This window comes from Drosophila ananassae, chromosome 2L, assembly GCF_017639315.1.
Source record: "Drosophila ananassae strain 14024-0371.13 chromosome 2L, ASM1763931v2, whole genome shotgun sequence".
Classification (NCBI taxonomy): domain Eukaryota; kingdom Metazoa; phylum Arthropoda; class Insecta; order Diptera; family Drosophilidae; genus Drosophila; species Drosophila ananassae.
In genome coordinates this window covers 21,033,877-21,061,044 of record NC_057927.1, presented here as the reverse complement: position 1 = coordinate 21,061,044, position 27,168 = coordinate 21,033,877, and the positions used below count along the sequence as shown (strand labels likewise).

At 41.8% G+C, this 27,168-nt stretch overlaps 8 protein-coding genes across 9 annotated transcripts in view; 2 read left to right on the top strand and 6 right to left on the bottom strand.

The window, feature by feature from the left end:
- Positions 1-15,389, bottom strand: part of LOC6501592 (protein similar) — a 62,894-nt gene extending 47,505 nt beyond the window's left edge. Inside the window, exons 1-6 of one of the 2 annotated variants that reach the window (XM_001955500.4) lie at positions 14,519-15,389; positions 6,976-7,163; positions 6,681-6,910; positions 6,400-6,621; positions 6,182-6,348; positions 6,017-6,123 (exon numbers count right to left, since the gene is read on the bottom strand). In XM_001955500.4, coding sequence (XP_001955536.1) covers positions 6,017-6,123; positions 6,182-6,348; positions 6,400-6,621; positions 6,681-6,910; positions 6,976-7,163; positions 14,519-14,697 — 1,093 coding nt within the window. In that variant the 5' untranslated portion in view covers positions 14,698-15,389. Of the gene's footprint in view, positions 1-6,016; positions 6,124-6,181; positions 6,349-6,399; positions 6,622-6,680; positions 6,911-6,975; positions 7,164-10,015; positions 10,645-14,518 lie in introns of those variants that run through there. The other variant, XM_014911629.3, reaches the window with a different exon arrangement.
- A 176-nt stretch (positions 15,390-15,565) lies between these two features.
- On the bottom strand, positions 15,566-16,117 carry LOC6501591 (mitochondrial intermembrane space import and assembly protein 40). Its single transcript, XM_001955499.4, has one exon. It carries the CDS (start codon positions 16,115-16,117, stop codon positions 15,656-15,658), a length of 462 nt encoding a protein of 153 aa, XP_001955535.1. The 3' UTR covers positions 15,566-15,655.
- Positions 15,566-16,700, bottom strand: LOC6501590. The gene is made up of 2 exons (XM_001955498.4): positions 16,503-16,700; positions 15,566-16,411 (listed from the first exon to the last, which is right to left on the bottom strand). The coding sequence occupies exons 1-2, from the start codon at positions 16,532-16,534 to the stop codon at positions 16,138-16,140; spliced, it is 306 nt and encodes a 101-aa protein (XP_001955534.1). The 5' UTR covers positions 16,535-16,700; the 3' UTR covers positions 15,566-16,137.
- A 126-nt stretch (positions 16,701-16,826) lies between these two features.
- On the bottom strand, positions 16,827-17,456 carry LOC6501589. The gene is made up of 2 exons (XM_001955497.4): positions 17,318-17,456; positions 16,827-17,254 (listed from the first exon to the last, which is right to left on the bottom strand). The coding sequence occupies exons 1-2, from the start codon at positions 17,347-17,349 to the stop codon at positions 16,939-16,941; spliced, it is 348 nt and encodes a 115-aa protein (XP_001955533.2). The 5' UTR covers positions 17,350-17,456; the 3' UTR covers positions 16,827-16,938.
- A 6-nt stretch (positions 17,457-17,462) lies between these two features.
- On the top strand, positions 17,463-18,803 carry LOC6499002 (DNA repair protein Rad51 homolog). Its single transcript, XM_001955496.4, has 3 exons — positions 17,463-17,623; positions 17,681-18,237; positions 18,294-18,803. Exons 1-3 carry the CDS (start codon positions 17,558-17,560, stop codon positions 18,673-18,675), a joined length of 1,005 nt encoding a protein of 334 aa, XP_001955532.1. The 5' UTR covers positions 17,463-17,557; the 3' UTR covers positions 18,676-18,803.
- Positions 18,804-18,828: 25 nt separating this feature from the next.
- LOC6501588 (PC4 and SFRS1-interacting protein) lies at positions 18,829-20,945 on the bottom strand. The gene is made up of 3 exons (XM_001955495.4): positions 20,074-20,945; positions 19,202-20,014; positions 18,829-19,138 (listed from the first exon to the last, which is right to left on the bottom strand). Exons 1-2 carry the CDS (start codon positions 20,803-20,805, stop codon positions 19,250-19,252), a joined length of 1,497 nt encoding a protein of 498 aa, XP_001955531.1. The 5' UTR covers positions 20,806-20,945; the 3' UTR covers positions 18,829-19,138; positions 19,202-19,249.
- Positions 20,946-21,470: 525 nt separating this feature from the next.
- On the top strand, positions 21,471-25,155 carry LOC6499003 (dual specificity protein phosphatase 18). The gene is made up of 2 exons (XM_001955494.4): positions 21,471-21,784; positions 24,348-25,155. Exons 1-2 carry the CDS (start codon positions 21,708-21,710, stop codon positions 24,946-24,948), a joined length of 678 nt encoding a protein of 225 aa, XP_001955530.1. The 5' UTR covers positions 21,471-21,707; the 3' UTR covers positions 24,949-25,155.
- LOC6501587 (mitochondrial nicotinamide adenine dinucleotide transporter SLC25A51) lies at positions 25,075-27,133 on the bottom strand. Its single transcript, XM_001955493.4, has 3 exons — positions 26,345-27,133; positions 26,101-26,230; positions 25,075-26,046 (listed from the first exon to the last, which is right to left on the bottom strand). The coding sequence occupies exons 1-3, from the start codon at positions 26,914-26,916 to the stop codon at positions 25,729-25,731; spliced, it is 1,020 nt and encodes a 339-aa protein (XP_001955529.1). The 5' UTR covers positions 26,917-27,133; the 3' UTR covers positions 25,075-25,728.
- Between the last annotated feature and the right edge of the window lie 35 nt (positions 27,134-27,168).

Sequence of the window (27,168 nt, the reverse complement as noted above, 5' to 3'; positions counted from 1 at the left end):
CGATAAAGCGAACACTACACAGTGGGTTGAGGTGTCACAGAAATCTTAAATATTTATGTCATAATATTTTTATAAAAAATATATATTATATTTAGACATTCTTAGAAAGTTTAAACTAATATCTAGTTAATAATCTTCTCAAAATAATTAAGTTTAAGGACCAATGTTCTTCTAAGAATGTCTTAGAGATCAAAAGTCAGTTGAATGGAAATGCCAAGCGATAGAAGCGACTATAAACTCAATTAGCCAGCCCCCCGGACTCTAAACGACTAACGCCATAAAAGTGTTGAAGGAATCGAAATGAACTTGGCCAAATGTCATTAGAGGGGCGAAGGCGGTGCGGTGCATTCCCATTAAATGTTATTAACGCATTCGCTTTTGTTGCACCACCAGCTAGCTCCCGGCAGTTCGATGGAATAGTTATCTAATTTGATATGCCGGAGGAGGAGAGTAGAGTCGCCAAATAGTTGCCACATTTGTTAGCAGGAGCAGCTACCATTGTGACGTGACAATTGACTCAAACACGTAGCTGGAAATTCCTCAAACAGCAAATACGACTTTAAATCGTGAAATCCCGTGCTGCCAAACTGCCTGAAGGTGCAGGGAAAAGTGCAGCATTTACATTCATCATCATAAGTCACTGCCCGGACACAAATGAAATGAAATATCTGGCAGCAGAGGTGCCAGCCAGCAGGATAGTCCAGAATATATATATTTTGAAGCGGATGCCGGGGTGGCTTACCAAATAGAGCCATTGAGCTAAGCCGGCGGAGAAACAAAACCCGGGCAACAAGCAACTGAAATGCATCCGCCGGGAAATGTGATCAAGTGGAGGTGGAATTTCGCGTTACCCCCAGCTAATGGCATCCTTGCAGGATGCAGCAGAAGGCAGGCAGCACTCACGTAGAACAGCTCCGGCATATTTAATAAACTCCGGCAAATTAAGCGGACGGGGGCTGGAGAGTGCTGGAGTGGGCGCCATAAATCAACAGGTAAGAGGAGCGTGCGTCCACCTGGGAGAAGGTCCTACCTGCCAGCAGTTCATTAACATTAGCCAGCGAGGATTTTTAGAGGCATAAGAGGGCAAGGACCTCTACGAGTATTTTGGGAAAATATATGCAATTCTTTAAACTTCAGGAATGATAATCTACTCCTTAAGCCTATGTAACAAAGTGGATGATGGATGACTGAGCTTTGAACTTTGAGCCACCACCTGTTGAAAGGTATAAAGTGCAATTCATTTGGCCAGCTTCCACAGGAAGTATCAGGAAGTTGGCAACTCACAGACTCAGACTCAGCCACATCCGGCGCAACTTTAAGCCGCACTTCCGTTCATGCAATTTTAATTTGTCAAATGCAAGTGAGGACGCGACGAGAACGCCAAAGCGGACGCTTCTAAAATTAACTGGAAAATTTTACAATCCTGGCGAGGCAGGATTACAGAACAGGCAGCTGGCAGCAGGAGTCAGAGTCAGAGTCAGGACGCTACTGCCGAAATGAGGATGCCGTCGAGCCACTAGAATTGGACCATTAGTTTCGACGGCATTAGTTTGGCGCTTTCATGGCCCAGACGATGCAGACGAATAAATAAGAGACGAGTAGCGGGGCGCCCAGATGGAAATGGACAGACAGGATGGGGGCTGCCGCCGTGGATGCATCCACCATCCTTCGAGGGGCAAGTGGACCTGGTCGGTCCCCTGCCGGAATTATGCATGTAATAAAATGCGGCGGCATCGGCAGCAGGAACTGCAACAACCCGTGCAATGCCACGCCCACTCGCCTCCAACTAAATTTAAGTGCATTAACATAAACTGGAGTTACAGTGGGCCTAAGAATATATTAAAATATATAACTTAAAATTAAAATGAAATTGTTTAAAAGAAAAGAATTAGAATTCTAAAGAATATAAATTACTTAAACCAAAAGTTAAGTTATTAAATTAGTTTTGAAAGCATTTTGTTCCATTGTACCTTCTAGCCAAAAAGGATAAATAAAGTTTCGAGTTAACTCCCCGCCAAAAAAAAAAAGGAGGATGGAAGGAAGGATGCTGAACTGATGCTCTGATGAGTGCAACGACTTGCCAGGAGCACCGCTAAGCGTCAGCATCATCGACACTTTTGGCAGGAAGCGTTCGGTTGGCGGCCAGGCTCAGACATATACTTGTACAGGACATGGCCCAGGAAGCTCGTCTCGCCGCGTGTGGGTGTGTGGGTGTGTGAGACATTAACAGACTCGTAAACTGGCAGTTGCTTGTTATGTTGATTACACAACCGCGTGAGCGTGGGACGAAATGAAAATAAAGTTGGCCCAGCCAGCTTGCACTTGAATTCCCAAAATGCGAAGCAGCCATAAAGTATTATTACTCTTTCAACTAAAATAAGTGTTAAACAAGCTAATAGTTGGAATATTTCATTGCTAAAATATCTCAAAATATGCTACAATTCTACTTTAAAGTATAGCCTACTAGTAGCCCCGGAAAATGTGCAACACTTGGCGCCTTGCCCCCTGGTTGTACGTGCCTGTCAAGGATCACACGCTCCTGCCCAGAACTGTCAGCTGCCCTTTTTTTGGCAGCTGGGAGGGGAGAAGCTGGAAAGGAAAATCCAACCAGAAACTATAATAGAAATAGAAACAGTGGCAGCAGCAACACCAGCAGCAGCAGCGGGGAGAAAAGTTCTGGCTTGTGGCAAGAGTTGAAAGTTGAATGTCTGGCAAATGCCGCGGCAATGCCCCCGAATGCAGTCAGTGAAAATGCAGTTTCCATCCCCCTAACTCCAGCCACCACCCACACAATTGCCCCTCGGATCTTGTGGGAACTTTTCACACGCAGCACCAAATCTGCCAAAGCCACTTTTCGGTATTGTTTTTTGTAGCTTTTCGAAATTTATTGCAACACTCCTTGGGTCCTATCTTTCCTCTGGCTCCTCCGGCTTTATCTCTCCTCTGTGTGTCTGTCTGTCTGTCTGTCTGTCTGTCAGAAGATATTTATCTGGCACGTTAAGTTTACTTTTGCCCCCGCCTTGAATCTACTGCTCCTCACATCACAGACCCCCCCACCATCTAAACACCCATTTCATAATTTTTCGCCTTGCGGCCAAATTGTCGTCTTTATTTGCAGCATGGAAATGCTCAAACACAATTTTCCATTTCCATTCGACTACACACTCACTCACACACACTACACCCCCCGAAGCTCAAGGAAAATGGTAAACGCTGCCCGTTGCGAGATTTTCCCGCATGACATTTGCGATTTTCCGCACATTTTGTACTTTATTGAACTGTTTGTCACATGACGTTTAGTATTTTGCGAGTTGCGAGCTGCGAGCTGCGCCAGCTGCAGGCAAGAGTCCCTCCACAAAGACACATTCTGGGATATATAGATGTATTCATATTCAGAAAGGAATGTTATCTTGAAAGCTACAGACTTTCGTCTATACTATAGTCCCTCAACAGTCTACTATATATGGTCTTCTATATGGTCATCTTTCAAAAAATACTTTACGAGATATAGAGATATATGGATGTTCAGACAGATATGTTATCTTAAAAGGTATGGAGTTACTTCTTTATAGTCCCTAAATGTAGTCTTAGTCTATAGATATGTAGACTGTATATATTGAGATGTATGAATACATGGATATTTAGAGAGAAATATTATCTCAAAATGGACAAACATTCTTCTGTAGTATTCCCTCTATAGTAGTCTTTAATTAATTTTTTTTCTAAGGCCCTCTTCCATGTAGACCTATGAATATTCAGAGAGATGTAACATCTTAATAAGTAAGGAAATACTTCTATAAAGTCCCTAAATATAGTCTTTATAGTTTATTCCAAAGATAGATTTGTGAGAGGTATAGATCTCCGAATATTCAGAGAGAAATATTATCTCAAAAAGTAAATACTTTCTTCTAAATAATTCATTTCTTCTCGAGCAGTCTTCTATGCTCCCCTCCAAAGACACATCCTGAGATATATTTGCAAATTTTAACAGAAAAATTATCTCAAAAGGTACAAAGTTCAATACCTATTTATACCTATAAGAATTGTTCATGAAATAATACTCAACTAAGAACATAAACCTATAAACTACAATCACACCTCTTTCCCCTCAACTAACCTAATGAAACCCTTGGATAAATAATTGAAATATATTCCAACTATAATAGTCCCCACTGTCGCCCCAAAAAATCATCGCTTTTTGATACATATAAGGACGAAAAAGGGGTCAAAGCTGACCCCCTTATTGCTAAACCATGTAAACTTGATGAAAATCAAATGGAAATAAAAACGGACGGCGCTCATAAACAATAATATGGGTAGCAGCTAGCTAGCAAGCTTTGAAGGGAAACTTTTTGCTTACCAAAAAAAATAAAAGGAAAAGCCAACAAATAAAGGAAAAGAAAACTCCCACACCAAGAGCAGAACAGAGCAGAGCAACTTAATAAAAACAAAAATGTATGAAATACTTTTACGACTTTCGAAGACATTTTTACAACTTGCTGGCAAGTTTTGCTAACGATATGCGAGATGCAGCCGGTCGGTTAGGAGGAGAAGAGGAGTTGCAGATGCTACTGGACCTGGTGCTGGTCCTGGAGCTCGTCCTGGTCAAATGGATACGTCGCATCATAAAACCGAAAGTCATTTCGCACAGAACGTGTCTACAGAAGCTGAATCGCGCGCCTGAGTCCTAGGAGTCCTAGGAGTCCTGGAGAGTATTCGGGGAGTGTCCGGCCAAGAAGCCAAAGTCATCGCAGCCAATAATAATTCCAATTGCAAGTGCAGTGACAATTTTCCGTCCTCTGGGCGTCCGTGTCCAGGACGTTCTATTCCTAGCAACTAGGATGTGCTCTTCTTTTTTTTTTTTTTTTTTGGGCACTTTTGGGTACAATGTACCCCGAACAATGGTCAGCAGAAGAGCAGCAAAAGCGCAGTTTTTATTGCCCAGCGTTGGCATTTTAAGTGCAACAAGCCAGCAGAATGGTAGCTGCCACAGCGGCAGTGCCACTAGCATTATTTGGTCAATGTAGACGACATGACGCGGCCATTAAGAGCAACAAATAAGCAAACAATAACAAGAAGCCGCCACCAGATGAGCTCGGGGAGAAATTAAGAAAAATGCTTAAGCTTCTGAACTATAATCCATACTTTCTCTTAAAAGAAATGTCATTAAAGTCCCTAAAATAATTACATTCTTTGGTGATTTAAAATTAATCTGAGTCACTAAATTCTGATATCAAATAACAATATATAACTGATAGTGTCAAAAGTTATATCTTTGCAAACAAGAATATTTATCTATTTATCTATTGATCATGGTGGCATTCCCTGGCGATAATGATACGTTTTTCTATGAAAATTGATTGCAAATAAGCTGGCGCCTTTATTTCGGCTTTTTTGCTAAGCAAGATGGCTGGAAGTGGTCGCCAGAATAAGGTATCTATGGATTTCGAACGTCGCCACTCGAAAAGTCATGTTCAATGGACAAATATCAAGGAACTAGCAATGACTAGCGGGAAAACATAATTGAATTACTTAATAATATTCGACGTCAGGACTGGTTTGCTGATAAAATCCCAGAGATTTCATGGACTTGTCATTTAACTTTGCAGAAGCTAATTAGCAACTAAAGCGAAATTAAAGCGGAGTCCAAGTCCAGCCAACGACAAATGGCCTTTGTGTTGGGGCTCCAGGGAGGAAGGTGCTACAACTAATTAAATGCAATAAGCTATGGCAACTGCTGGACGTGGACAGGAACCGTGGAACCGTGGAACCATCCAAGCAGAGACAGGACGACAGGTAATGCTGGCGGACGAGAGTGACAACTTTGTTTTGATGCGACGGACTCTTCCGGCATCCTGTCCTCCACCACCATCCGACCCGCTCCTAGTTTTTGTTTGCAAACTAACGACGAACGCGTTTTAATTTGCACATTAAAGTAATTAGTTTAGCATTAGTTGGCTGCCGTTTGTTTTAATGAGTCGCGGGATTTAAGAAAGAGTTTTGGGACGCCACTCACCGCTCTTGAAGGTGGCCATCAGTCGCTCGGAATCGGCTCCATGCTGGCAGACAAATAAAGACGTATCTAGCAAATCACTAGGCGAATATCCTAACAAGCCATGCATCCTGAAAGCGAAAAAAGATATGCTATTAACTCAAAGGATAAACTATTCAGATTACTCACTTGTCGTCCACATAGGTGAATCGCATGTCCAAGGAGTGCTTGGTAAGGAAAGTGCTCGTACCCAGAGGAATCTCGATGTTCGACGGATGTGGAATGGGTCTGCCAATGGCAATCAGCACCCGCTCGTCCTTGGCATTGACCACCAAGTGCCCAGTGATGTGAATAACCTGTCCAGTGATTCATGATTAGCTTTGATCCGGTTAGACTGGTAATCTCACCTTGTAGGAGGCACTCTTGATGTTGATGCTCCGACCGCGACTCGTCAGGGTGCACTTTAGCCGCACAAACAGATCCCGGTGATGGGTGCTGACCCCGGATTCCAGCCGCTGCTCATCCTTCACCTTGTCGGCGATGTCGCGCTTCAGACTGAGGGCCTCCTTGATCTCGGCGTGGTCGCACTGGTGCGAGTACTCCCAGATCTGCTGACCCAGAGCGTCAATCTGCCAGATAAGAATAGAAACGTTAGGGGATAAGATGGCGTTTCTGAGAAAACACCTACCTTGGAAATGCCAAGATACTCGACAACGTTCTCGGAGACATAGGTGATGTCACCCTCGCTGGACAGCACCAGGAGAAATCCATCCATGGTCTGCTTCAGCAACTGGCTGGCTTCGGCTCCATTGAGCCAATCCTCGTTGCCGACCTCCAGCTTGGGCTTGACCTCCTTCTGCTCCTCCGGGGCGTCTATATCCTGCTTGATGGTCTCATTGCAATCCCGCAAGCTGGGCACTAAAATGGGGAATCATTACTTATTAAGAATTCTTGCTAGTAGTCTTATAGGAAGAATAACTCACCAAACTGCAACATCTCGCGAATCTTGAGCACCGCAATGGTGATCCTCATCACGGAGGCCTTGTCCAGTTGATTGACATCGTCGGTTTTCAGGGGCAGTGCCTGGGAGAGTTCCATAAAGATCTCCGTCTCCTTGGATCGCCGGCATCTAGCTGCATCCCGTGACTTTTCCTTGCGCTTCTCATTGTTCCTGAAAAAGAATAAAATGCAATATTAGCAAGAGCTCAGTGAGATCACGTAGGCCACACACCATACTGGATAGGGGATAGGGGATAGGAGGATGGGTTGGAAGGGAAGCTGGCTGGACTGGGTTAAAATATGCGTGCATTTCAATTGCTGCACTCCCATACCCGTTTGATTGCTCGTGATTCAATTGGCGCGGGCAGCGTTCGCAATTTTCCAATTAAGCGAACCGTTTGCAATTTTCGCATTTGCTGCCAGGCCAAGCGAATAAAAAGCGAAGGCGATCGACACGGCGCCAAAGTTCACGGCCCTAATTGGGAATTTATAAAAATCTTAGAAACATAGAAACTACTTCAGGATCCTGACCTATAGCGAAACTATACCAATGCCACTATCTATAGCCCGCAATGGTTTATGAAATATGTATATAAGTTTATAATTCCTCAGTGATTCCCAGAATAGCCAGCAGTCACACGTTCCACTGATAAAACTTTCCACCTTTTGGCTGCCTTGGCACCGATCCCCGAACTCGATGGTGGTCGACTTTTTGGAATATTTCCGAATATTTTGCCTCGGATGAGTTGGCAATTAGCAGCTCCATAGGGTCAAGTGAGTAAGCTCCATTTAGTTTGACAAACTTTTAATCAACAAGCAAATGATTTCCGTCAGATCACTGACCTCACACACACACATCTATTAGATATTCAAAGAAAAATAATATATGAAAATTATAAAGAGTTGTCTGCCAAGAAAATCTCGTGAGCTGACCACATGCTAAGAAACTAATTCGGGAATTTATCCAAAGCATAAGAGAACTCGTGCCTTGCGAATATTATTTCAAAAAATTATACAATCCACGGGACACGCCAATTTCCGCACGTACCTCTAGGTCTGGGAGGGCTGACACGCTCACCTTTTGTCGAAAATTGCCAAAAGTGCAAAAATTGAATAGCCCCTAAAAAGGGATAACTCGGCAAAACAGGTGTTCTATTACTCGAAATCAGCTTGGCAACAATGCCATATTATTGAAATGTGGAATAGGGATCGAACCTGTCCGACAAGAACTTGACATATCAGCCGACAAAGGCTGTCTAGCCGCTAGTCTAATAAAATATGATACTTTTTAGTTTATCCAGCCTCGTATCTCACAATAAATAAAACAATAAAATATAAAAAGAATAAAATAAAAATAAAATCAGAGTAGAAGTGTAGATTAGAGGGCTTTCGATTGTCAATCAGCCTCAATTGGGCGATTGATGGAAACCCGGGCACTTAGTGACGGAATGCAGTGGCTTTAGATAGCAAAGTTCTTATATTATATTGTATTATTTCACCCACTGAATGTATATAGTATATATAATGTATATAAGTCGATACCCAGCCATTCGATAGCCGCAGAGCCATAGAAAGCTAGCAACTTTGAATGAATGCTAATGGCCTGCTTAGTGAAGTGTTTTATGACACCAGAGGGGCATGGAAGGCAGAGAGGTATGTAGTTGCGATCGGGCCATTGTCTGTCCATTAGAACAGAAGTAACTATATCCACTATAAATATTCAGGCAGTGCCATCAAAATTGCCTTCTTATGGTTTGTTATTTAGGGGCTATTGTTGTTGCTTAATATTTCCGCTCAAAAGCGCAGCTCAGACACCGAAAAAAATAAAAAGAATTTCTAAAACACCTTCTTAGAATTATAAAGTATAACAATTAAATAAAATTAATAAACATAATTCTTAGAACTAAGAAATATTTATGAAAAAATCGTCATTGCCTTGGGGCATAGTACTGATAAGTGGAACTCTTGAGGGAATTATCGTTAGATCTTTGGGGTTTTCAACATAAATACTAAAAAAACTTAATATAAAATTATAAAATTATGAATTAAAAGCACGTTAAAGATACGCGGATGTCCTAAGCCTTTTATCCTATAACACTTTTGGCCACTGACCTGCCGCTGTTTAATTTCTGAGAGCAAGACTTGCGAAATTCCTAACCAAATAGGCCATAATCTCTTGACAGATTTTGTAGACATATCCCCAAGATACCACCTTCTAAAATACAGCCAAAAGGTCAGGGATGTTTAGCAGAGACACCTTCTTCTGCGTCGTCAGCCGGAGCTCCAACTCATTAGCATGGCGATGGGGGAGCACAGATTTGGCATAAACGCGTGCAAAACGTAAATAAACCGAAATAAACAGACCCGGAGACCATTTGATTTCCGTGCACGTTGCAAGCCAAGATTACAGAGACCAGGGAAGTGGCAAGGGGACTAGCATCTGCGTCAGACATTCGCAAATCTCAGATCCATAAAATCGATTGAGATCCAGACCTCCCAAGACCCTTGGAAGACTAGTTATGACCAGACCCGTGACGATCTCTTTGGGAAATACCCAGCATTAAGTCATAGGTGTCAGATAAGAGCAATACACTAACAAACTACAGCCAAACAATCCTACAAATGTTATTCCCTAGAGATTGCTATTAAAAAAAAATCGAAAAGAGAACGAAAGCAATGAGTTTCCCATAAAGAGAATACACTGAGATAAAGAACATAGTACTACTGTACTACTGTTGGGCGAAAACCCAGAGAACCTTGACTCATTCTCGCCATTCTCCGTCCCGGTGGTTATCTTTTTCCCCGTATCTAAATATTATTATAAAAGGCGATCCACAAATAAGCATAGATAAGAACCCACGACGTTTACTTTTGGACTACGACGGATTTTACAGTACAGACACAGCCAATTTCAGCTACTAAGTGTGGTTTTCATAAAAATTTTACTACCTATACTTCTAGTTCCAAAAAAAAAGCATAAATATCTTAAAAATACATCCCCATTTTGAGGCAAAAATCACTCACATAAAATCCTCAATATCGACAAACTGAGAAAACTGGCAGGCTTCCGTATTATTGGGCGTATACCCGTAGCAGTAGGCGTAACTCCAGGGACGACTTTCGCGACAGGGCGTGGCCACCGAGAGCATGCTGCCCCTTTGGCGGTAAAAGTCAGGGTGTTGCTGGGCGGGATGCTGCTGGTACGGATGATACCGATTCATCCCAACTTGGGCTTGGGGTCCCAACATGGCCCCCACGAAAGACGGCTGCCTGGAATTCATAAACGATCCGTTGCCAAAGTTCACTGAGGGTTCATTAATCGGAGTTCGACCGAAAACCGAGCCATGATTCAGCGGCTGTTGAGGCTGTGGCTGTGGCTTGAAGTCGCACTCGAAGAAGTTACACGAGGCGGAGGTTGGATCCTCTCCGTAGAAGGACCCAGAGACATCACCACTGCAGGAGACATCACAACCCTCCCAGGAATTATACATATTTTGCGCCGTTTCTTTCGCTGGAATCCGGCTAATCCCATCGAGGGACACACGCTCGGCACACGCGGTATCTCAGCTGTTATCGTCCAGAAATTAAGACTCTATTTTGATTTGGACACAAGCTGCGGCAAACACTATGTACGGCGGGAGTTCGGCGGTAATTGAGCGAAAGGTTCTATGCCTTCGAAGCGATCATATTTATACCCAGCAGGCAGGGTACAGAGCCCAAAAAAAAATGGCAATAAAAGTTAGTAGAGAGCGCTAGCTAGGGAGAGTCAGACATTAACGTCAGATTCCGTGTGTGCTATCAGACAAGTTTGCCTATCCGGAGTCCGGACAAGTGCGCTCCGTGGCGGACTGGGGACTGCGGACTGGGGACTGGGGACTGGGGTGCTGTGATAAGATAAAGTTCCGACTCGAAAAACATTCAAACCGGGAGCAGGGAGCTAGCGGTTCGGTGCTAGCCAATTGAACGATATCAGCAGGGGCTGCCATGAGTGGCAGATTCAAATTAGTGGCTTATAAATTATGTCAGTGTGCTCCACTTCACGAGGCAATTACGGCCAAATCGCATAGTATACTTTTCAGCGCACACGACTAATTCTGCACGTCCTGGATTTTAATTTTTCCCAATTTTATTTTTCCACTCCCATCCAACATGACTCATTCCTCTGCAGTACTGACTAGACTCTCTGTTGACTGGCATAAATAAAATAAATCTTGGAAGAGCACTCCTCCTTGAAGACTAAATATTTTGCCACTGTTCTCTAACGAGGGAGATTTTCCCCGGTCCCGGTCGGCCGAGTTCTTATCGGGGCAACTATAGGCATAACAACCAAATATTTAGATTAGTTTGGCAAACATGCGAGGAAAGTGAATCCAGATAGCAATGGCTAGGTAGTCTACCCATCCCGGGGTAATCAAAATAATAATGTAATCGGAGGAGGACAGCCGACGAGGTCAAGTTAAAATCTCTGATAACCTTACTGTTTACCTCTTTATGCTACAAATGTCCGTCGCAATCTTATAATTCAACTCAACAAGAGTGGATAATATTTTAAAGATTACAGAAGTAATATTTGCTATATAAGGCGGTATATTTATTTATATTAAGTAGGGATTTAAGTAGGGACTTCCAAATTTCCAACTTTAAAAGTTATACTAGTACTAAAATATTATTTTTTTTAATTGAAAAACTTATACTTTATATAGTAATATTTATCTGTAAAGATTACAAAAGTAATACTTGCTATATATATACTTGCAGTATATTTAAGTATAGAATTTTTAATCTTAAGAGTTTCAAATTTAAAAAAATAATTGTAATAATATAAATCTTTTAATTATAGCTTATTGTTCCTAACAATCAAATATTTTAAAGATTACAATAATAATATGAATATCTTGTAAAGATATAGAAATACTATTATCTTATTTTATTCTTATTTTCTCTTTTAAAGAGAAGAAAAATACTAGTATCTATAAATACTAGTATACACTGTGAAAAATTAATGTTTATAATAACTAATAATTTATAAATGTTAATTATAAATAATTACTAATAATATATATAAACTATATGTTTAGTAATAAACATATTAGTTTTTATAAAAAGAGTCTCTTAGTTTTCTTTCAGTGTAGGGCAGCCAAACAAAAACAAGACTTTCGAACAGCAGGCCGAAAATGAAAATCAACAATAACTCCACACCATCTCCGCATCTCTCTCTGACTCGGTCAGAGAGACTGACCCCCATCTCATGCTCTCTCTCTCTCTCTCTTTCTCCCTTGATAGTGGGTTTGCTCCCCAATCCTCCCCCCATGTCCCCCATTCGCAAAAAGTAGGTCGTCGTGGCCAGACAGAAGGCAACAATAACAACAAACAAGCAACAACAACAATACGGTATATCATTTAAATATTTTACAATACACACACACACACTAATGCATTATGCCTTGAATAAATGTGTGTGTGTGTGTTTGTTTGCATTGGTATTGAAATTTATTTATTGTTCGAGTTGTTTTTGAGTTTTTATTCAACTTTTGTGTTATTTTCCTTCTTGGCACACAGGTCCGCAGCAGTTTATGAAACTAATTTAAAAGAAGACATTATTTCGATTAAGATTCTTGTCCCCAAAAAGTGTAATAATTCACGTTTATTGAGGTTAGCTGGCAAGATGGAATCATAATCCATAAGTATTTAAAGTTTCAGCTTAATCGGTAGCGGCTTTTAAGGCAAACTTTCACCTGCTTTGGCTTATTTTCGAAGCAAAAGTCAATTGCTTGTCATTGTTCCACAAACATACTCGAAACTCAAAGTAGTTGGAGCCAAATGGAGGAAAAAATGCCGCCAAGAGTCGGTTAGTCGGTTAGTCTCTCTGATCGAACGAGACACTTTGAATATATGGCTTTAGAACCGCTTTTCCAGTCAGTTTTCCAATAACAAGTCAGTAACAGCTTCTTTGTAACCGTCACGTAGGCCAGTGGAAATTCGTTTCAATTTAATGTAAATGTTTTAAAAATAAAACATAAACTGAGTAGTTTATGAGTTTATGATAAATAAATTTTGGTTTTTAAGGGGCGTGGGGCCCAAAGCCAAAAAAACTGGTTACTGTTTTGGAGCAAGGGGGACGGCAACATAATCAAACATAACAGGTTTATTGTTTTTTTTCCTTATATTTTTTTTAAAAATAACTCCACATGCGTAAAAAAGTAAAAAAAAACTCAGCAGAACAGTGCACTTGTTTAAAAATAACTTGAGATAGGGAGGCTTGTCCTTACAGAAGGAGGACCAAGGCCTTTAAGCCTCAAAGGAGCAAGCAACAAGTGGTTTTCTTCTTAGTATCTTTGTATCTGTATCTTAGTATCTGTATCTTAGTATCTTAGTGTGTATATTTTTCTACTTTTTACTCCACTATATTTTTATATTCCATTACGGAAACCAATCATGCATTTGCAAACCGAGTTCGTCGCGACTTTTGTCTTTGACTTTTCCAAGGTCGTGGGTCTCGGGAGTCGCTCTTTCCCTCCCACGGCTCTAACCCCCCCCCATTCGGCGGCAGCGGCGGCGACTGCCAAGTTCGAATAATAATTACCGTGAATGCAAAAATTAGTCGAACGCGTGATTAATGATTGGCTTTTCAATACATTTCATTCCCTCTGGCCACCCTCCTAATTTTTCGATTTTGTTTTACAAAATAATAACGTACAAAAGGGGAAAATTACGAAAACTAGGGAGTCTACAATGGGATGTGATTATATTGTTAGAGGAAAGGGTAGTTTGCCTGAAACCTTTTGTCCTGAAAAGGATCTAAATCAATCAGGGTCAGGACTAGCATCAGGACTAGGTTTATATCAGTTCAGTATATCAGTTTATAATCTTTATTCTTCTTTTGGGACAAACATTATACATTTTTCCAATAAAAACCTTAAAATATCTACAACATATATCAGTCTCAGAATTCAATCTTATCTTAACTTAACAACTAATAAAAAAAAAAGAAAACAAAATCATATAATATAGTAATTTAAGACTATCTGTCCATGATGTTTTTTTTTCATATTAAATAAAAATTATTGAATTTTATAATCTTTCATTGCTTATAAATAATAATTATCTTAAAAACTAAATATAATACAAAGTAAAATTCATTCCTGAGAGAGTTACATAAAAAAGAGACTAATAATTTCATTTTTTGTATGTACTCAAGGATCTGCCGTAGGATCTCTAGAAGATATATATCCCTTTAAAGAGATCTCCATTATCATAATAGCTCCTCAAGGACCACCTTAATCGCTACCCGATATACATTGCCGCTACGCCCGCTCCAAAGTCGCAGCAGCAGCAGCAGTAGCCGCAGCAGCAGCAGCAGCAGCGTTGGGTTAGCGAAGAGGAAGCAGAAAAAGAAAGCAAACTCGCTTATGCAATAAGCGAACCGCTGATCTAAAAACATCCAATTGAGCATATCGGGGGGGCGGGTATGGGGTGGACTCCAGCCTATAGGAATATAAAGTTAACCCTAACCGATCTATGACTCACCTGCGTTTCTCCTTGGGTTTTCCGCTGGCCGTGAGGTTCGATTTTCCCAGGACGGGTGAGGATCCAGAGGAAGATGGTGGAGTAAGGGTGGTCGACGAAGAGGAGGATTGAGCGATCGCCGACTGCTTTTGTTTTTGGGCCTCGGCTGCTGCGTCTATTGTTTCAATTAGGGATACCATTTTCTCGCCAGAGATCCAAAATCAGCATAGAAACATTCAAGATCTGTCGATGTGGAGGTTCCTGTTGTTGTTTTTGTTTTTCTTATCCGGGAGTTTTCCAGCACTTTTTGAGACTCTTCGTTGCTGTTGTTGTTTGGTTTTTTTTATTGTATATTATTTATCGCTTTTCGTTGTTTTTTTTTTTTTATGAAAACTAGTTATGCGCGTGTATGGGTCGTTGCGTTTGTATTGGTGGAACACACTTTCGGACACACGCACACACACACACAGTCACACACTTTCTGTTTTCCTTGAAAAATTTTGTTATTATTGAACTTTAAACACTTATTGAGGATAACTTGCACTATCCACGTTTATCAATATTCCTTTAATTTCGAATCACAAACAACTGCCACAGCACAAGGTTATTCGTTTATTCGTATTTTGTTGTTGTTTTTCTAGTCTCAACTGGCCAATTGCACTTTGGTATTTATTCGATTCGTCGAGTATTGTTATTGCACCTTAAAGTTCTGCACTAGTTTTCGGTTATATTTGCGTTGTAGCACCTCACATACGCGATTTATGTGCACTTTATGCATTTTACAATGCGCCTACAGCATTTTTTCGTCCGAAATATTAATACGCTTTTATTTTTTACTTCCTTTAGTTCGCTTTTCGTAAACAGTGTGACTGTGGGTGGGAGAAAATACCAAAGTCAGCTGTTAACGCATCGCTTAATATACCAAATCAAACTGACTTGTTTCACTGTACAGTAAAATATAACTTTAATGACTTTTTTCTAAATAAAAACAATTATTATATGATAGCCAGGTCCTTTACTATTTTAATTAAAATTTTCATTATAAATTTGAAAAATTCAAGACTAATGTATGGTAACTATGACAAGGTTTATTTATTTTTTACGAAGTCACACCTAGCCCTTATCGTTTAAATAACTTTAACGCGAAACTATTCCCACCTAATTCTTAGCCACTACAGAGCTACTATTGGGTCCTGCCATCACCTCTGTGGGCTCAGGAGGAGCATCGGCCAGTGGGTCTGCGTTCTTGTCACCATCCCCACCGTCGCCCAGTGCACCTCCCATTCCGTCTTCGTCGTCATCCTCGCCACCAGACTTGTTGTACACGGTGGGATACTTCTGGAAACAGTCACGCATCTTGGTAAATGCATCGTAGCAATCAGAGCCCTTAGGATCGGCCTTGCTATACTGGAAACAGGAGAAGGCTTCGCGGAAGTCGACGCCACAGGGACCGGTGGCCATGCCGCCCAAACAGGGGCAACTCCAGTTGATGTTGCCGTCCTTGGTTATCACACCTTCTGGCTGTTCCGGTGGCGGTAGCTCGATGGTGCTGGGCGTTGAATGGTCCTCCTTGGTGACGAAGCACACCTTATCCTTGCCATATTGCTTGCAGTAAGACATCTTAAATGCTATGTAAGAGGTTACTCCAGGTCCAAAGGTGTCGCGGAAGTTTCGAGAACTTGAAAATGACAGGGCACCCCCTGGTATTGACCAATCAGAGCAATAGCGATACGAACTCGCTCCAGAAAATCTGCGGGAATCCGGACAAGGAAACGTCGATGGTCAGCACTGAGTTTCAGAAGTTCCAAATCCGTCTGGCCACCAATTTCGCCAAAGATACTCTCCAGAGATTTGTAGATACAGCCGTATAAAAATACCTGATTTAAAGTGCCTGATTCAGGATCACGGAGTTTACTGTGGAAATAAATAAAAAACATGAGTTAACATTCTGATGCACGTGCGAATGGGGGAGAGCTATGGGTGGTGATGAAATTTCTTCACCTACAGCTTGACGTCCAGATATTGGTAATCACTCATACTTTCATTGATGAGTTCCCCAATCCCGATGGCTCTCCGCGGGATCAATTTTCTACCGTAGCTTCGGGAAGTCGTCTAAAAAGCCGGCCAGTGTGTTTTTTTTATGTAATTATTCCCTTTCTGCTTTTTTTCAACAGCTGCTTCAAATTAGAGTTGCCAACTTGGCGGCTTATTACGTCAGGGTATGGTATTTTTCCGGTATTTTTTAAAAATTTTGCTATCCAATTGATATTTAAAACTTATTTAAAAATTTATGGATTTAACGTTATTGTTAATTCTATAAAATATAACGAACCTTATTTATCTATCCATATTTTGTATCTAAATTGTAACAAAATGGGCGAAAAACTTCCAAAATAAAAACAAATATTTTCAAATTTTAAAGAATCAAAATAAATTTGTTTTCAATAGTCTTCACTCTTTTTTTCATTTGCATATAGTTTTTCACTTGACTTTTCGAAATCCAATGCCGTTTTAGAGGTTTCCAGTACCTGAAAGTGACAAGGAACTTCCTGGTAATGTCCTATAAGTTGCAAGCAACTACGGGTCACATCGTGTAATTCCTGGGGCACACGGAAGATGACCCGCTGTTGCTGGGCACAGAACTTCACAATTTCCAGGGTGAACTTTTCCTCGCAAAAAAAACTATCCAGAGTATCAAGAACGCAGTTTCGAAAGAGAGACGGTGTCAGTATAACCGCATCTGGATCTCGTAGTTTTCTAAGATTTTTAATCTTTTAAAGTCATTTAAAAACTAAAGAATATTTGACTTCTGTCACTTACATTTTTATATCAAAGTAGGAATAATCGACCATGATGGTGGTGCTTGGTCTAATTTCCTTCAAAGCCAGTGATCACTGTCCGCTGGTGTAATTCCGTTCGGGGCGAATGGCAAATGGTAGTCGAATGGCAGCGATTCTCCGCGCCAATCTTTTGACTAATTTACTTTGACAAAACGTATAATTTTAGTCTCACATACGAAATAAATAAAGAAACTTCAATCTAAGACACTTTGAACTGTCAATGGAAAACCTAACGAATGTCCAGGAGGAGGAAGAGGAGGGGCCCTTGAACGTGACAAAGTTGATCGTGAGTTTTCGATGAGTATTCTTTTCTTAATTTTATTTTTGAAATGTGCCTTCTTAGGGCGGTCCCATAACTGCTAAGGATGTTAAGCTTCTCCAGCAAGCAAGCTTGCACACGGTGGAGGCGGTTGCGAACTCCACCAGGAAGCAATTAATGGCCATCCCCGGACTGGGTGGAGGGAAAGTGGAGCACATCATCGCGATGGCCACTCGGCTAGTTCCTCTGGGATTCCTTAGTGCCAAGACGTACTATGAAATGCGAGCCGACGTTGTGCAGCTCACCACAGGATCCAAGGAGCTGGACAAACTGCTGGGTGGTGGCATCGAAACGGGATCCATTACGGAGATCTTCGGGGAGTTCCGATGCGGTAAGACGCAGATCTGTCACACATTGGCGGTAACATGCCAGCTCCCCATCAGTCAAAAGGGCGGCGAAGGCAAGTGTCTCTACATCGACACGGAGAACACGTTCCGACCAGAGAGACTGTCCGCTATAGCTCAGAGATATAAGCTGAACGAAGCGGAGGTACTGGACAACGTGGCCTGCTCCAGGGCCTACAACTCCGACCAGCAGACCAAGCTCATCCAGATGGCAGCGGGCATGCTCTTTGAATCGAGGTAAACTACCACCTAACTGTTCCCTGTACCCTTACGACTTCTCCGTACTCTTTCAGGTATGCCGTGGTCATTGTGGACAGTGCCATGGCTCTCTATAGATCCGATTACATAGGTAGGGGCGAACTGGCTGCCCGCCAGAATCATCTCGGTCTCTTCCTGCGGATGCTTCAACGTCTGGCGGACGAGTTTGGAGTGGCGGTGGTTATTACGAATCAGGTCACAGCCTCAGTGGATGCTGGACCCGGAATGTTCGCTGGTGATAGTAAAAAACCCATTGGAGGGCACATAATGGCCCATGCATCGACAACGCGCCTATATCTACGAAAGGGCAAGGGAGAGACCCGAATATGCAAGATCTATGATTCGCCCTGTCTACCGGAATCTGAAGCGATGTTCGCAATTCTACCGGATGGAATTGGGGACGCTAAGGAGAACTGATCCGTGAATATATCAGAGTGAGGAAATAAGTAATAAGTTTATGTTTGCAGTGTTTACTAGTTTAAAAGTCATCTTTTGTCCGAAACATTAAATATTTCAAAATGTATGCCATGAGAATGGTTCTCGGAGCTAATTGAATTTAATGACATGATATCCAATATTTTAGTAGTATGTACCATCTATTTTTTAATTCATTATTAATCAAAACATCTACACACATAGTAAATATATATATGTTTGGGGTCAAAAGCTTGGGTAGCTAATTAGGTTGTGCTGAAAAAAAAATGCACAGTACACGGGAGGGGGCGGGTCGGTCCAAACGCTTGGGGCTTGGAGTCAAATTATCAATTACTAAATAGCATGAACTTTAATCCTAGAAATTAAGCAATAGCACTAGGCATGTCGAACTTCATCGTCCAGAGCTGGGAATCCAAATAGCCCGGGTTTTAACGCTTAAAAGTAACTGGAAAACAGAGAAACAGAACTTGTGAGAAGTGCCAGGTTGGATTTTAAAGCTATTTCTTACCTTAGAATATAGAGGGACTTGCGGAACTCATCCATAAACACTGATCGTTTACTGCTGGGCGGCAGCTGTAGAAGCCGAATTGTCTTTGGCTACCACCAAGTTGTTGTAACCACTTTCGTTCATCGTTACCCGTAGGTTCTCGTTCATGTTTTTCGTATATGTCTTATATATACGAACCTTCTCGCAAAAGTCTACCCAGAAATTGTCTTCTTGCTCCACGATCGGAGCGAACAGAGCCTTGAAACTGTCATAGATATTGGTGGAGACCTTGCGAATAATCTGTGCCTTCTCCTTAAACTCCATTTCGTCTGTCGAGTTCATCTTCCAGAGCTCCAGGTTGCCGACATATCGCCGCAGTCTCCGCATAATATCCACACATTCGGGGTTCCGCAGCAGCATAAGTTTAGTTAGTTCCACTTCCTTGAATTGTTCCAGGATCTCTAGGCATTTGCCAACATTGGCTCTCCGCAGACCCAGGCATTCCCGAAGCTGTTGGGAGAGTGTGATAAAATCGCGTTCCATAAACAGGGCATCCTCGTGCTCGATTAGCTCCTCGATGAAGCGCATGGCCTCCTGTTTGGGTATTTCGTTCCGTGTCGGTTCCACAACTATCCTTTCGGGCATAGATTCCGGCTCCAGCTGGCCACTTTCCAGCTTTAACTTCAGCTCGTGGGCTTCCTCCCGGGACTTTTCCATCCAGGCCTTCTCGGCAGCCGGACTCTCAAAGCGCTCCGGTTTCTTGTAGTTTATGTTGATGCCCAAACACTTTGCCGTGGGTAAGTACACCATAAGTAAGTCGTTCTGAATGTTTTGCTGCAACAGATGATACAAATATAACCAAATATATGATATTACTTTCCATATATACTTACGGTTATCGGCTTAGACCGTTTTTGAATGGGGGTAACTGCCGCCGTGGGCTTGGATTTCTTTGCAGATTTTTTGGCGCTACTTGAAGCGGCCGGGGCAGCTGATGCGGGGGTGGTGGGAGCAGCGTTCAATCCCTCGGCCGGAACTCTTCGCTTAGCTGGAGGTGGTGCATCAGCAGCTGGTTCGGGTGCGTCCTCCCCATCACCATCCACATGGCGTGCTTTTGGAGCCTTCGATTTCCGTGCTCCGCCGGCTTTCTTTTGGGTTTCCACCGGAGCTGCCGCTGGCGCAGGAACTGGTGCAGACGAAGGAGCAGGGGTAGTAGCTGGATTTGAATCAGATGATTCTGTAGGTTCCGCTTTGATAGGTTCTTCCGCCTGTTCGGCTTTCTTGTCGGTTGTTGGCGGTTCATCGGCGGCAGCTGCTTCCTCCCCGCCGGACAAATCGATTGGCGCGGAATCTTCGCCACGCAGAGCGCTCTCTATTTGGTCGATGGCTTCACTGAACTTGGCGCGCTTCATGTTCCGGTCCGTCGCGAACTTCTCCTTGTTCCCTGTGTAGGCGAATAAGTCCTCCAATTTGATGTTTGCCGTCTCCCCCGTGCCATAGAAGTAAACATTGTACTTTTTGTTGTTGCACTTGGTGATCTTCGCTGGCCACGCCGGATAACCCTTAACCTTGGCAAACACAAGGTCTCCAATGTTGAAAGTCTTGCCAGCCTTTTCTTTGCCCATTGCCGTTGCGAAGTTGGTTGTCGTGGATGGCGTGGAATTTCAAATTATTTGTTTTTAACCAATTGGTGGCGTCTGTTCCGTCTCGCGCTTTTTGGTAAATCGATAAGTCCTATTCGATATATTCGATAACTATCCAAAATAAACATGTGGCAAGGCCAGGAAAGAAAACATTGCCAGAAATCTGAAAAAAAAAAATGTTTACGAAACATTTGAATCAAAAATTTCCGTTACAAAATGTTTTTCAAATAAAATAGTTTAAATACCCAATCATCCGCTCAAATCATTATTTTCCGTTATTAATGCTAATTAAAATTTATAATAGGACTAGAAAATTGTAATAGGGAGTCAAGTTTCAGTCAAATTACAAGTCTTTCCTTCCGGATTTCAATTACCGATTAAAAAATAGATCTTTGTCAATGTGAGATAAGTAAAAATAGTGCTGTCCCCAGCTGTCTCCTCTACATGTAATTTTGAACATTTTTCAAGTTAAACACGATTGAACCGAGTGGCCTAGCTGTCGAATTCGACAGGCGAAAACCCGCTGGCACAGTCCACAGGTGGAAGTTCGTTGGCAGGCGAATCCCATTTCCACCTCAGCTCACCCACACACAACACCTTTACGCACCTCTGGGCCGCACCACAACTCACCACATCAACGGAATATATATTTTCGAAGGCATTTCACTCTATGTCGCTCAGTCGCCGCTTGTTTGCCAAAAAGAATAGAATCGTTCCCCCTCTCGAAAATCCACAAAAAAAACTTCAGTTTGTTTACCCGCCGAATCGCCGGAGATCAAGCGAAAAATAGTCTTCGTATTCTGGACTGGAATCTGAGGAATTTCTTTATTGCCGAGCGTAAATTCTTGAATAAGTGGCGCGAATTTGTTGGAAACATAAACAAAATGCAGGAGTTAATAGTTGGAGGCGGCGGAATCGTTTCCTATGCTAATGAGAATGTCGAGAACGAGAATTGCCAAAAGTGAGTCATTTGCACGCATATATATTTAAAAAAGTACTCTCTCCCCCGCCTCCTAATATGTTTGCGGTTGCCACCTGAGCTGATTTAGTTAATTACAAGCATATAGTCAAGGTCGTTTGGTGATGTCACCCAAGCCGGACCTTTGTTGGTGCCAGCCAGCTTGACGTAAACTGGGAATTAATTAGTTTAATGGTATCTATTACACTTTCGTAAACTGTTTATAAAACTCAAATATATTACATATTAGTTTTGGATATTCTACCCTTCAAATGCGCATAAAGTTTCTTCTTAACAGATTTTAAATAAAGAAAAAATAAAGAAGATATCGTTTCATCTCAAAAATATCTGAATTCGTTCGCAACATATGCACCCTAAATTGGCCATATGCGTTTTTCAAAACTGATTCGTTTTTTGAACTAAATTCCATTGCAAATTCCAACACATTTACAAAAATATGTACACTTTTAGAAACATGCAAATTTCTATCATGGTCAGATGTTCTCTATTGTCTCTATCTATAAAATGCGGAAATCAAATTTGGGAGGAAAATTCTGTAAAATAAAATTCAAAATATATATTTCTCTTGATAATAATGATGTCTGTGTTTTTTTGGCGCATTCTTGGCATTCTTTATCGGAGACCCTGACTCTGACAATTGAATTCAAGGACAGCATAATTGCGAAAATGAAATTAGTCATTTATCTTGGGGGAGACGAAAGTCTGTCTACGAATCTGTCAAAATTTTTGGCACCCAAAAGAAACAAATGGTGGCCCCTGAGGTAAATTTGAAAACTAAATTTGAGTTTAAAAATGGTTGAGCTTTTGAAATTATTGAAAATTACAATAAAATATCCCTTGGTAATCTTTATAGACACCTTAATAAATCCCATTCCATTAACCTAGTTTTCGAAAACATTCCTTTCTGATTGACAAAACGAAAGTAGCCCAAGCAACAAGGATCTTTCACTTTAGTGGGATACATAAATAAAAATGGTATTCAAAAAAAACCTCACAGCATTTGTTTTTGCATTTAGTGATAATTTAAAAAAAAACGAGGCGAAAACATATTGTCGTCCATAGATGAGCGGGCGGTGCGAAATATTTTAATTTCGCCTGTTTTCAAATCAAAAACATTTCTGGCGCTGCCGATGCCATTCCGGGCTTGGTCTAGTGAAAGTGACCGATGATTAATTTTGGCGCCTTGCCAGCGGAATTTGTGATTATTATTTAATGACGACGAAAAGTCGCCGTAAACATATAATAAAACCAAAAGAAATATTCATCGTTGACACTCAGAAGACGCCTATACACTTATGTGCGATGAAGTTATATAAATCGTAGGTTAATTTATTTAAATTGCCAATATATATTTTTGGTAAATTAAAATTTGAGGAGCTAGCTTTTTTTATTTCTCCAATACATTTTTTTTCAAACTTAAAAAATACTTTTAATAAAATGTTCTTTATTATAAAAGATAAGAGTACTCAATCGTTCTATGTAAAAATATCCTGAGTGTTTTATTTTAAATTTACATTCCTCAGTGGCTGCTGTATTTAGACGCTAAGGTGCTGACAGATGCATGAAAGTGCCAGGGGGGTTCCCATTTGATCTCTGATGACATGGAAAATGACAGGAAGGTGGCCAAGGGGCTGAAGTACTCTTCCTTCCACTTTGCGCCTAATGACACGGTTGTCTGGCAGCCGTTCAAGTTGATCGACATGTCTTTAGTTGCCATAAATAACTACTATATTTCTTTGATCGATTGGAAATAGTTCTATAGGTTTATGGAATTTTAAACCTACAAAAAATAAGATCTAGATTACCTTTTAAGACATCTCCAATAACACATAATTATGCCATTGTAATTTGATTTTTGAATTGATCCTCAGTACTGATCTGTTTGTTTATTCTTTCCGCAAATACCATTATAGATCAATTCTATTTTCATTTCGTGTCCATTTAATATACACTCTGAGAAACTAATTATAAACAAATTTCGAGGTGTGCAAATGTGTATTCGTGGCATACGTCTATTGTTTGTAGAATCCTACGCAGCGCAGAAACCATGACGTCGTCCAATAAATACGTAGATGATGGTGATGGTATGGGATCTGCTGGGATCAGATGGATGGGGATGGATTGGGGTTGGGCTGGGTGATGTGTTTTTTTAGTTGTTTTTTAGTTTCCATTCACAAAATTACCCAGGCTGGCGGCGGGGGCTGTTTCATGTCGACAGCTTTATCCGTACAACGCAAAAAAAAACATTCAAAATACCTGCCCTGCCATTTGTTTGTGCGATTTTATGTTTGGCTTAACACCAAAAATATTCTCCTTTGTTCGCATAAGAACATTTCTTATTTTATCGGTTTCTTCAACCCCAATATCCATTAATATATATTTGTTATTTGGGCATCCAAAACGAACCCGAAAACAATATATTTTGGTCAGATAGCCAGAGAGAACCAGGTGGCGTTCTAATATTGAAAATAAAGAGCTCTTAAAATAAACTTATTTGTTTTTGAATATAAACCATATACTAATGATATTTTTATTTATTTTCCAGAAATTTGAACCTCTTCAAGGTTGAGGAACACACCCCCTATCCGGGTTTGTCACGCCTGACACCTTCGCTGATCCTTTGCGGGGCAGCCGCCGTAGTTCCCGCCTACATGGACAAGCTGGGCGTCAGCTGTGTCATCAACGTGGCTCCCGAACTACCAGACACCCCCCTATCCAGCGACAAGAATATCGTGTACCTGCGCATCAATGCCCAGGATCGATCACAGGTGGATCTGTCGCAGCACTTTGACGAAGCCGCCGATCTGGTCGAAGAAGTCCGACTCAGTGGCGGGTGCACCTTGATCCACTGCGTGGCTGGAGTGAGCCGATCCGCCAGTTTATGCCTAGCATACCTGATGAAGCACTCCGGGATGAGTTTGCGGGAGGCCTACAAACACGTCCAATCCATCCGGCCACAGGTGCGCCCAAACTCCGGATTCTTCCAGCAGCTGCGAAAGTACGAGCTGGAATTGCGGGGAACCAACTCCGTGGAAATGGTGTACTTTGCATCGCTGGACAAGGAGATCCCGGACATCCTTGAGCCCGAGTACCGGGCCATGGAGGACTTTTATCAGCGCTATCGCAGCGCACTGAAGAGGCGATAGATTAAGACTTAATTTGCAGACACCATGTTGATTGTGATACTTGTCCCCTACCTTAGATTAGAATTTAGAATGCTAAGAGCTTAAAGATAACAATGAAATGCTGAAACTTATATAAGCCAGTCCGTATCATTTTAAGGTTATTTTTTAATTTATAATCTGAACAATGACAACTGTAGTTAAAATAAACTAAACATAACAAAAAGTAAATCCTCGTTTAAATGTCAACTCCACAACTTTAATAATTACAATTGAATTTTCATCGTAGTATTTCAGTTTAATATTTTCAATGAATCACAAAGTCACTAGCAAACGAACAACACACTTTTGTTATATTGTACTCCAGCTATTATTATTTACACACGTATTCGTATAGAAACTATCTAACCCGTAACTCGTAGAATGGGCTTCATTAAATGCTCGCGTTGCCTTCCGACTTGCCATGTCGTACATAACTTTGGCATTCGTTGGGGGCGGTTGGATCGATATACAGATATGAGGAGGAGGAACAGAGCAGGCCTCGCGTAGGATCTATATGTACATTAAACCCAAAATCTCAGCATCTTATACCAGACTTAAAGAAAAAGAAAATTGGCTAGCTAAAGGGCGGCACTTGCCGCTTGTGTACATTCAGCTTAGATTACTTAGCACGCATTACACAGTAACCCAGTATCGTCCCTATTCATTCTGAAAATGACTGATTATGAGTCAACCTTCTACTTAGATTAGTTTAGTATGCATGCGGCTTAATACATAGTTGCTTTTGGTGGTTACGAGCCCTATTTATTTACTACTAACCACAGCAAGCTGTGGTTGCTGATGTATTAGCTTCTTCATGTTTTCGTAGGCGCTGTTCATGATGCCCCAGCTGATGAAGGATCTTCCTGTGTTGAAGGCGCATCCACGATAGAAATTAGCTATGCGGCAGTCACGTTCTCGGTAAATTCGCTTGCAGGCTGCCCAGCTGCCCTCCGATACCTGTCCCATTGAACTTTGCAACGACACCTTGATTACGTTTAGCGGGTAGAATATTGTACTGATGCTGGCTCCAATCACCGCTCCCGCCACAAACTCCTGGGCCGTTCGACTGGACACGGATTTCTGAAAGGGCAAAGTAGTAATTTCAACTCAGACTGCATTCATCCAGATACTCACTCTTTTTGGCAGTCTTGAACTGGCTTCCTCCCGCAGCACAAAGAATAACGCATTTGACAATCCGTTTCGCCAGAATACTGGTTCTAATCCCCTGTAGAGCTCTCGGTATCCATGGTTTGCCACTACATACCTGGAAAAATAAAGAACTTGATAAAGCGCTTTCTAATTGAACGAATAAATTGCTATTTGGTCATTGTTAGCTTTAGTCGTTAGCCATTATTATGACACCACTACTTCAAATCACCTGAATGCGTTGGGTGTGTTGGAGAAGTATTTATGGAACTTGGAGTCCGCCAGAAGGGTTTGTACGCGTTCGAAGGGCAGAAGAATTGATTCGGCACTGCCCGCTACCACTCCGGCAATCACTTTGGCCCCATAGTCGTTCATGCCATAGTCCTCCACCAGGTACCTTCTGGTGCCATCGAACACGCCGAACATGATGGACAGGGAAATGGTCTTCTGGGCCAGAGGCGGGAGCATACCGCGATACAGGAAACCCAATCCCTCGTGCCGGAGCTGAGCAAAGGCGGAGGTGATGGGCACGCCGTGCAGCATTTGCCGGAAAATCATTTTGTAGATTGGGTAGGTGGCTGTTATGTTGACAAAGGCTGCTCCGCATCCGCAGGCGAACTCCTCCCACTGGAAGGCTCCGAAGAAACGCTCCGTAAAGACGCTAGCTGATCGGGGCACTCCCACACTCTTTCCAGCAGGAACCATGATGTTTACGGAATGGACATGACTTGAAGCTAGTGAATCAGCTGTTTGCACGTCATTTGGCACCACGGATTCCGGGTCGCAGTCTCCATCGTCTTTCATATTGCTAACCTAAAGGGTTTCCTGGTGCGGTTGAAGAGGGCGCATTCGTCACCTCATTACCATTGTTCACCGTACAGGTGTAACCATGCACTCACACACTCTGATTTGTGCCCAAGTTTGTTTTGATCACATTGAACGCTTAGAATTATATAATTAAGAACCACGGTATGACGGCGAGTGGCGATAGCAGCTGCCTATCGATATCTGTATTTGGCAGGGATGGTCGCGTGATCTGTTATTGGTGGCTTAATA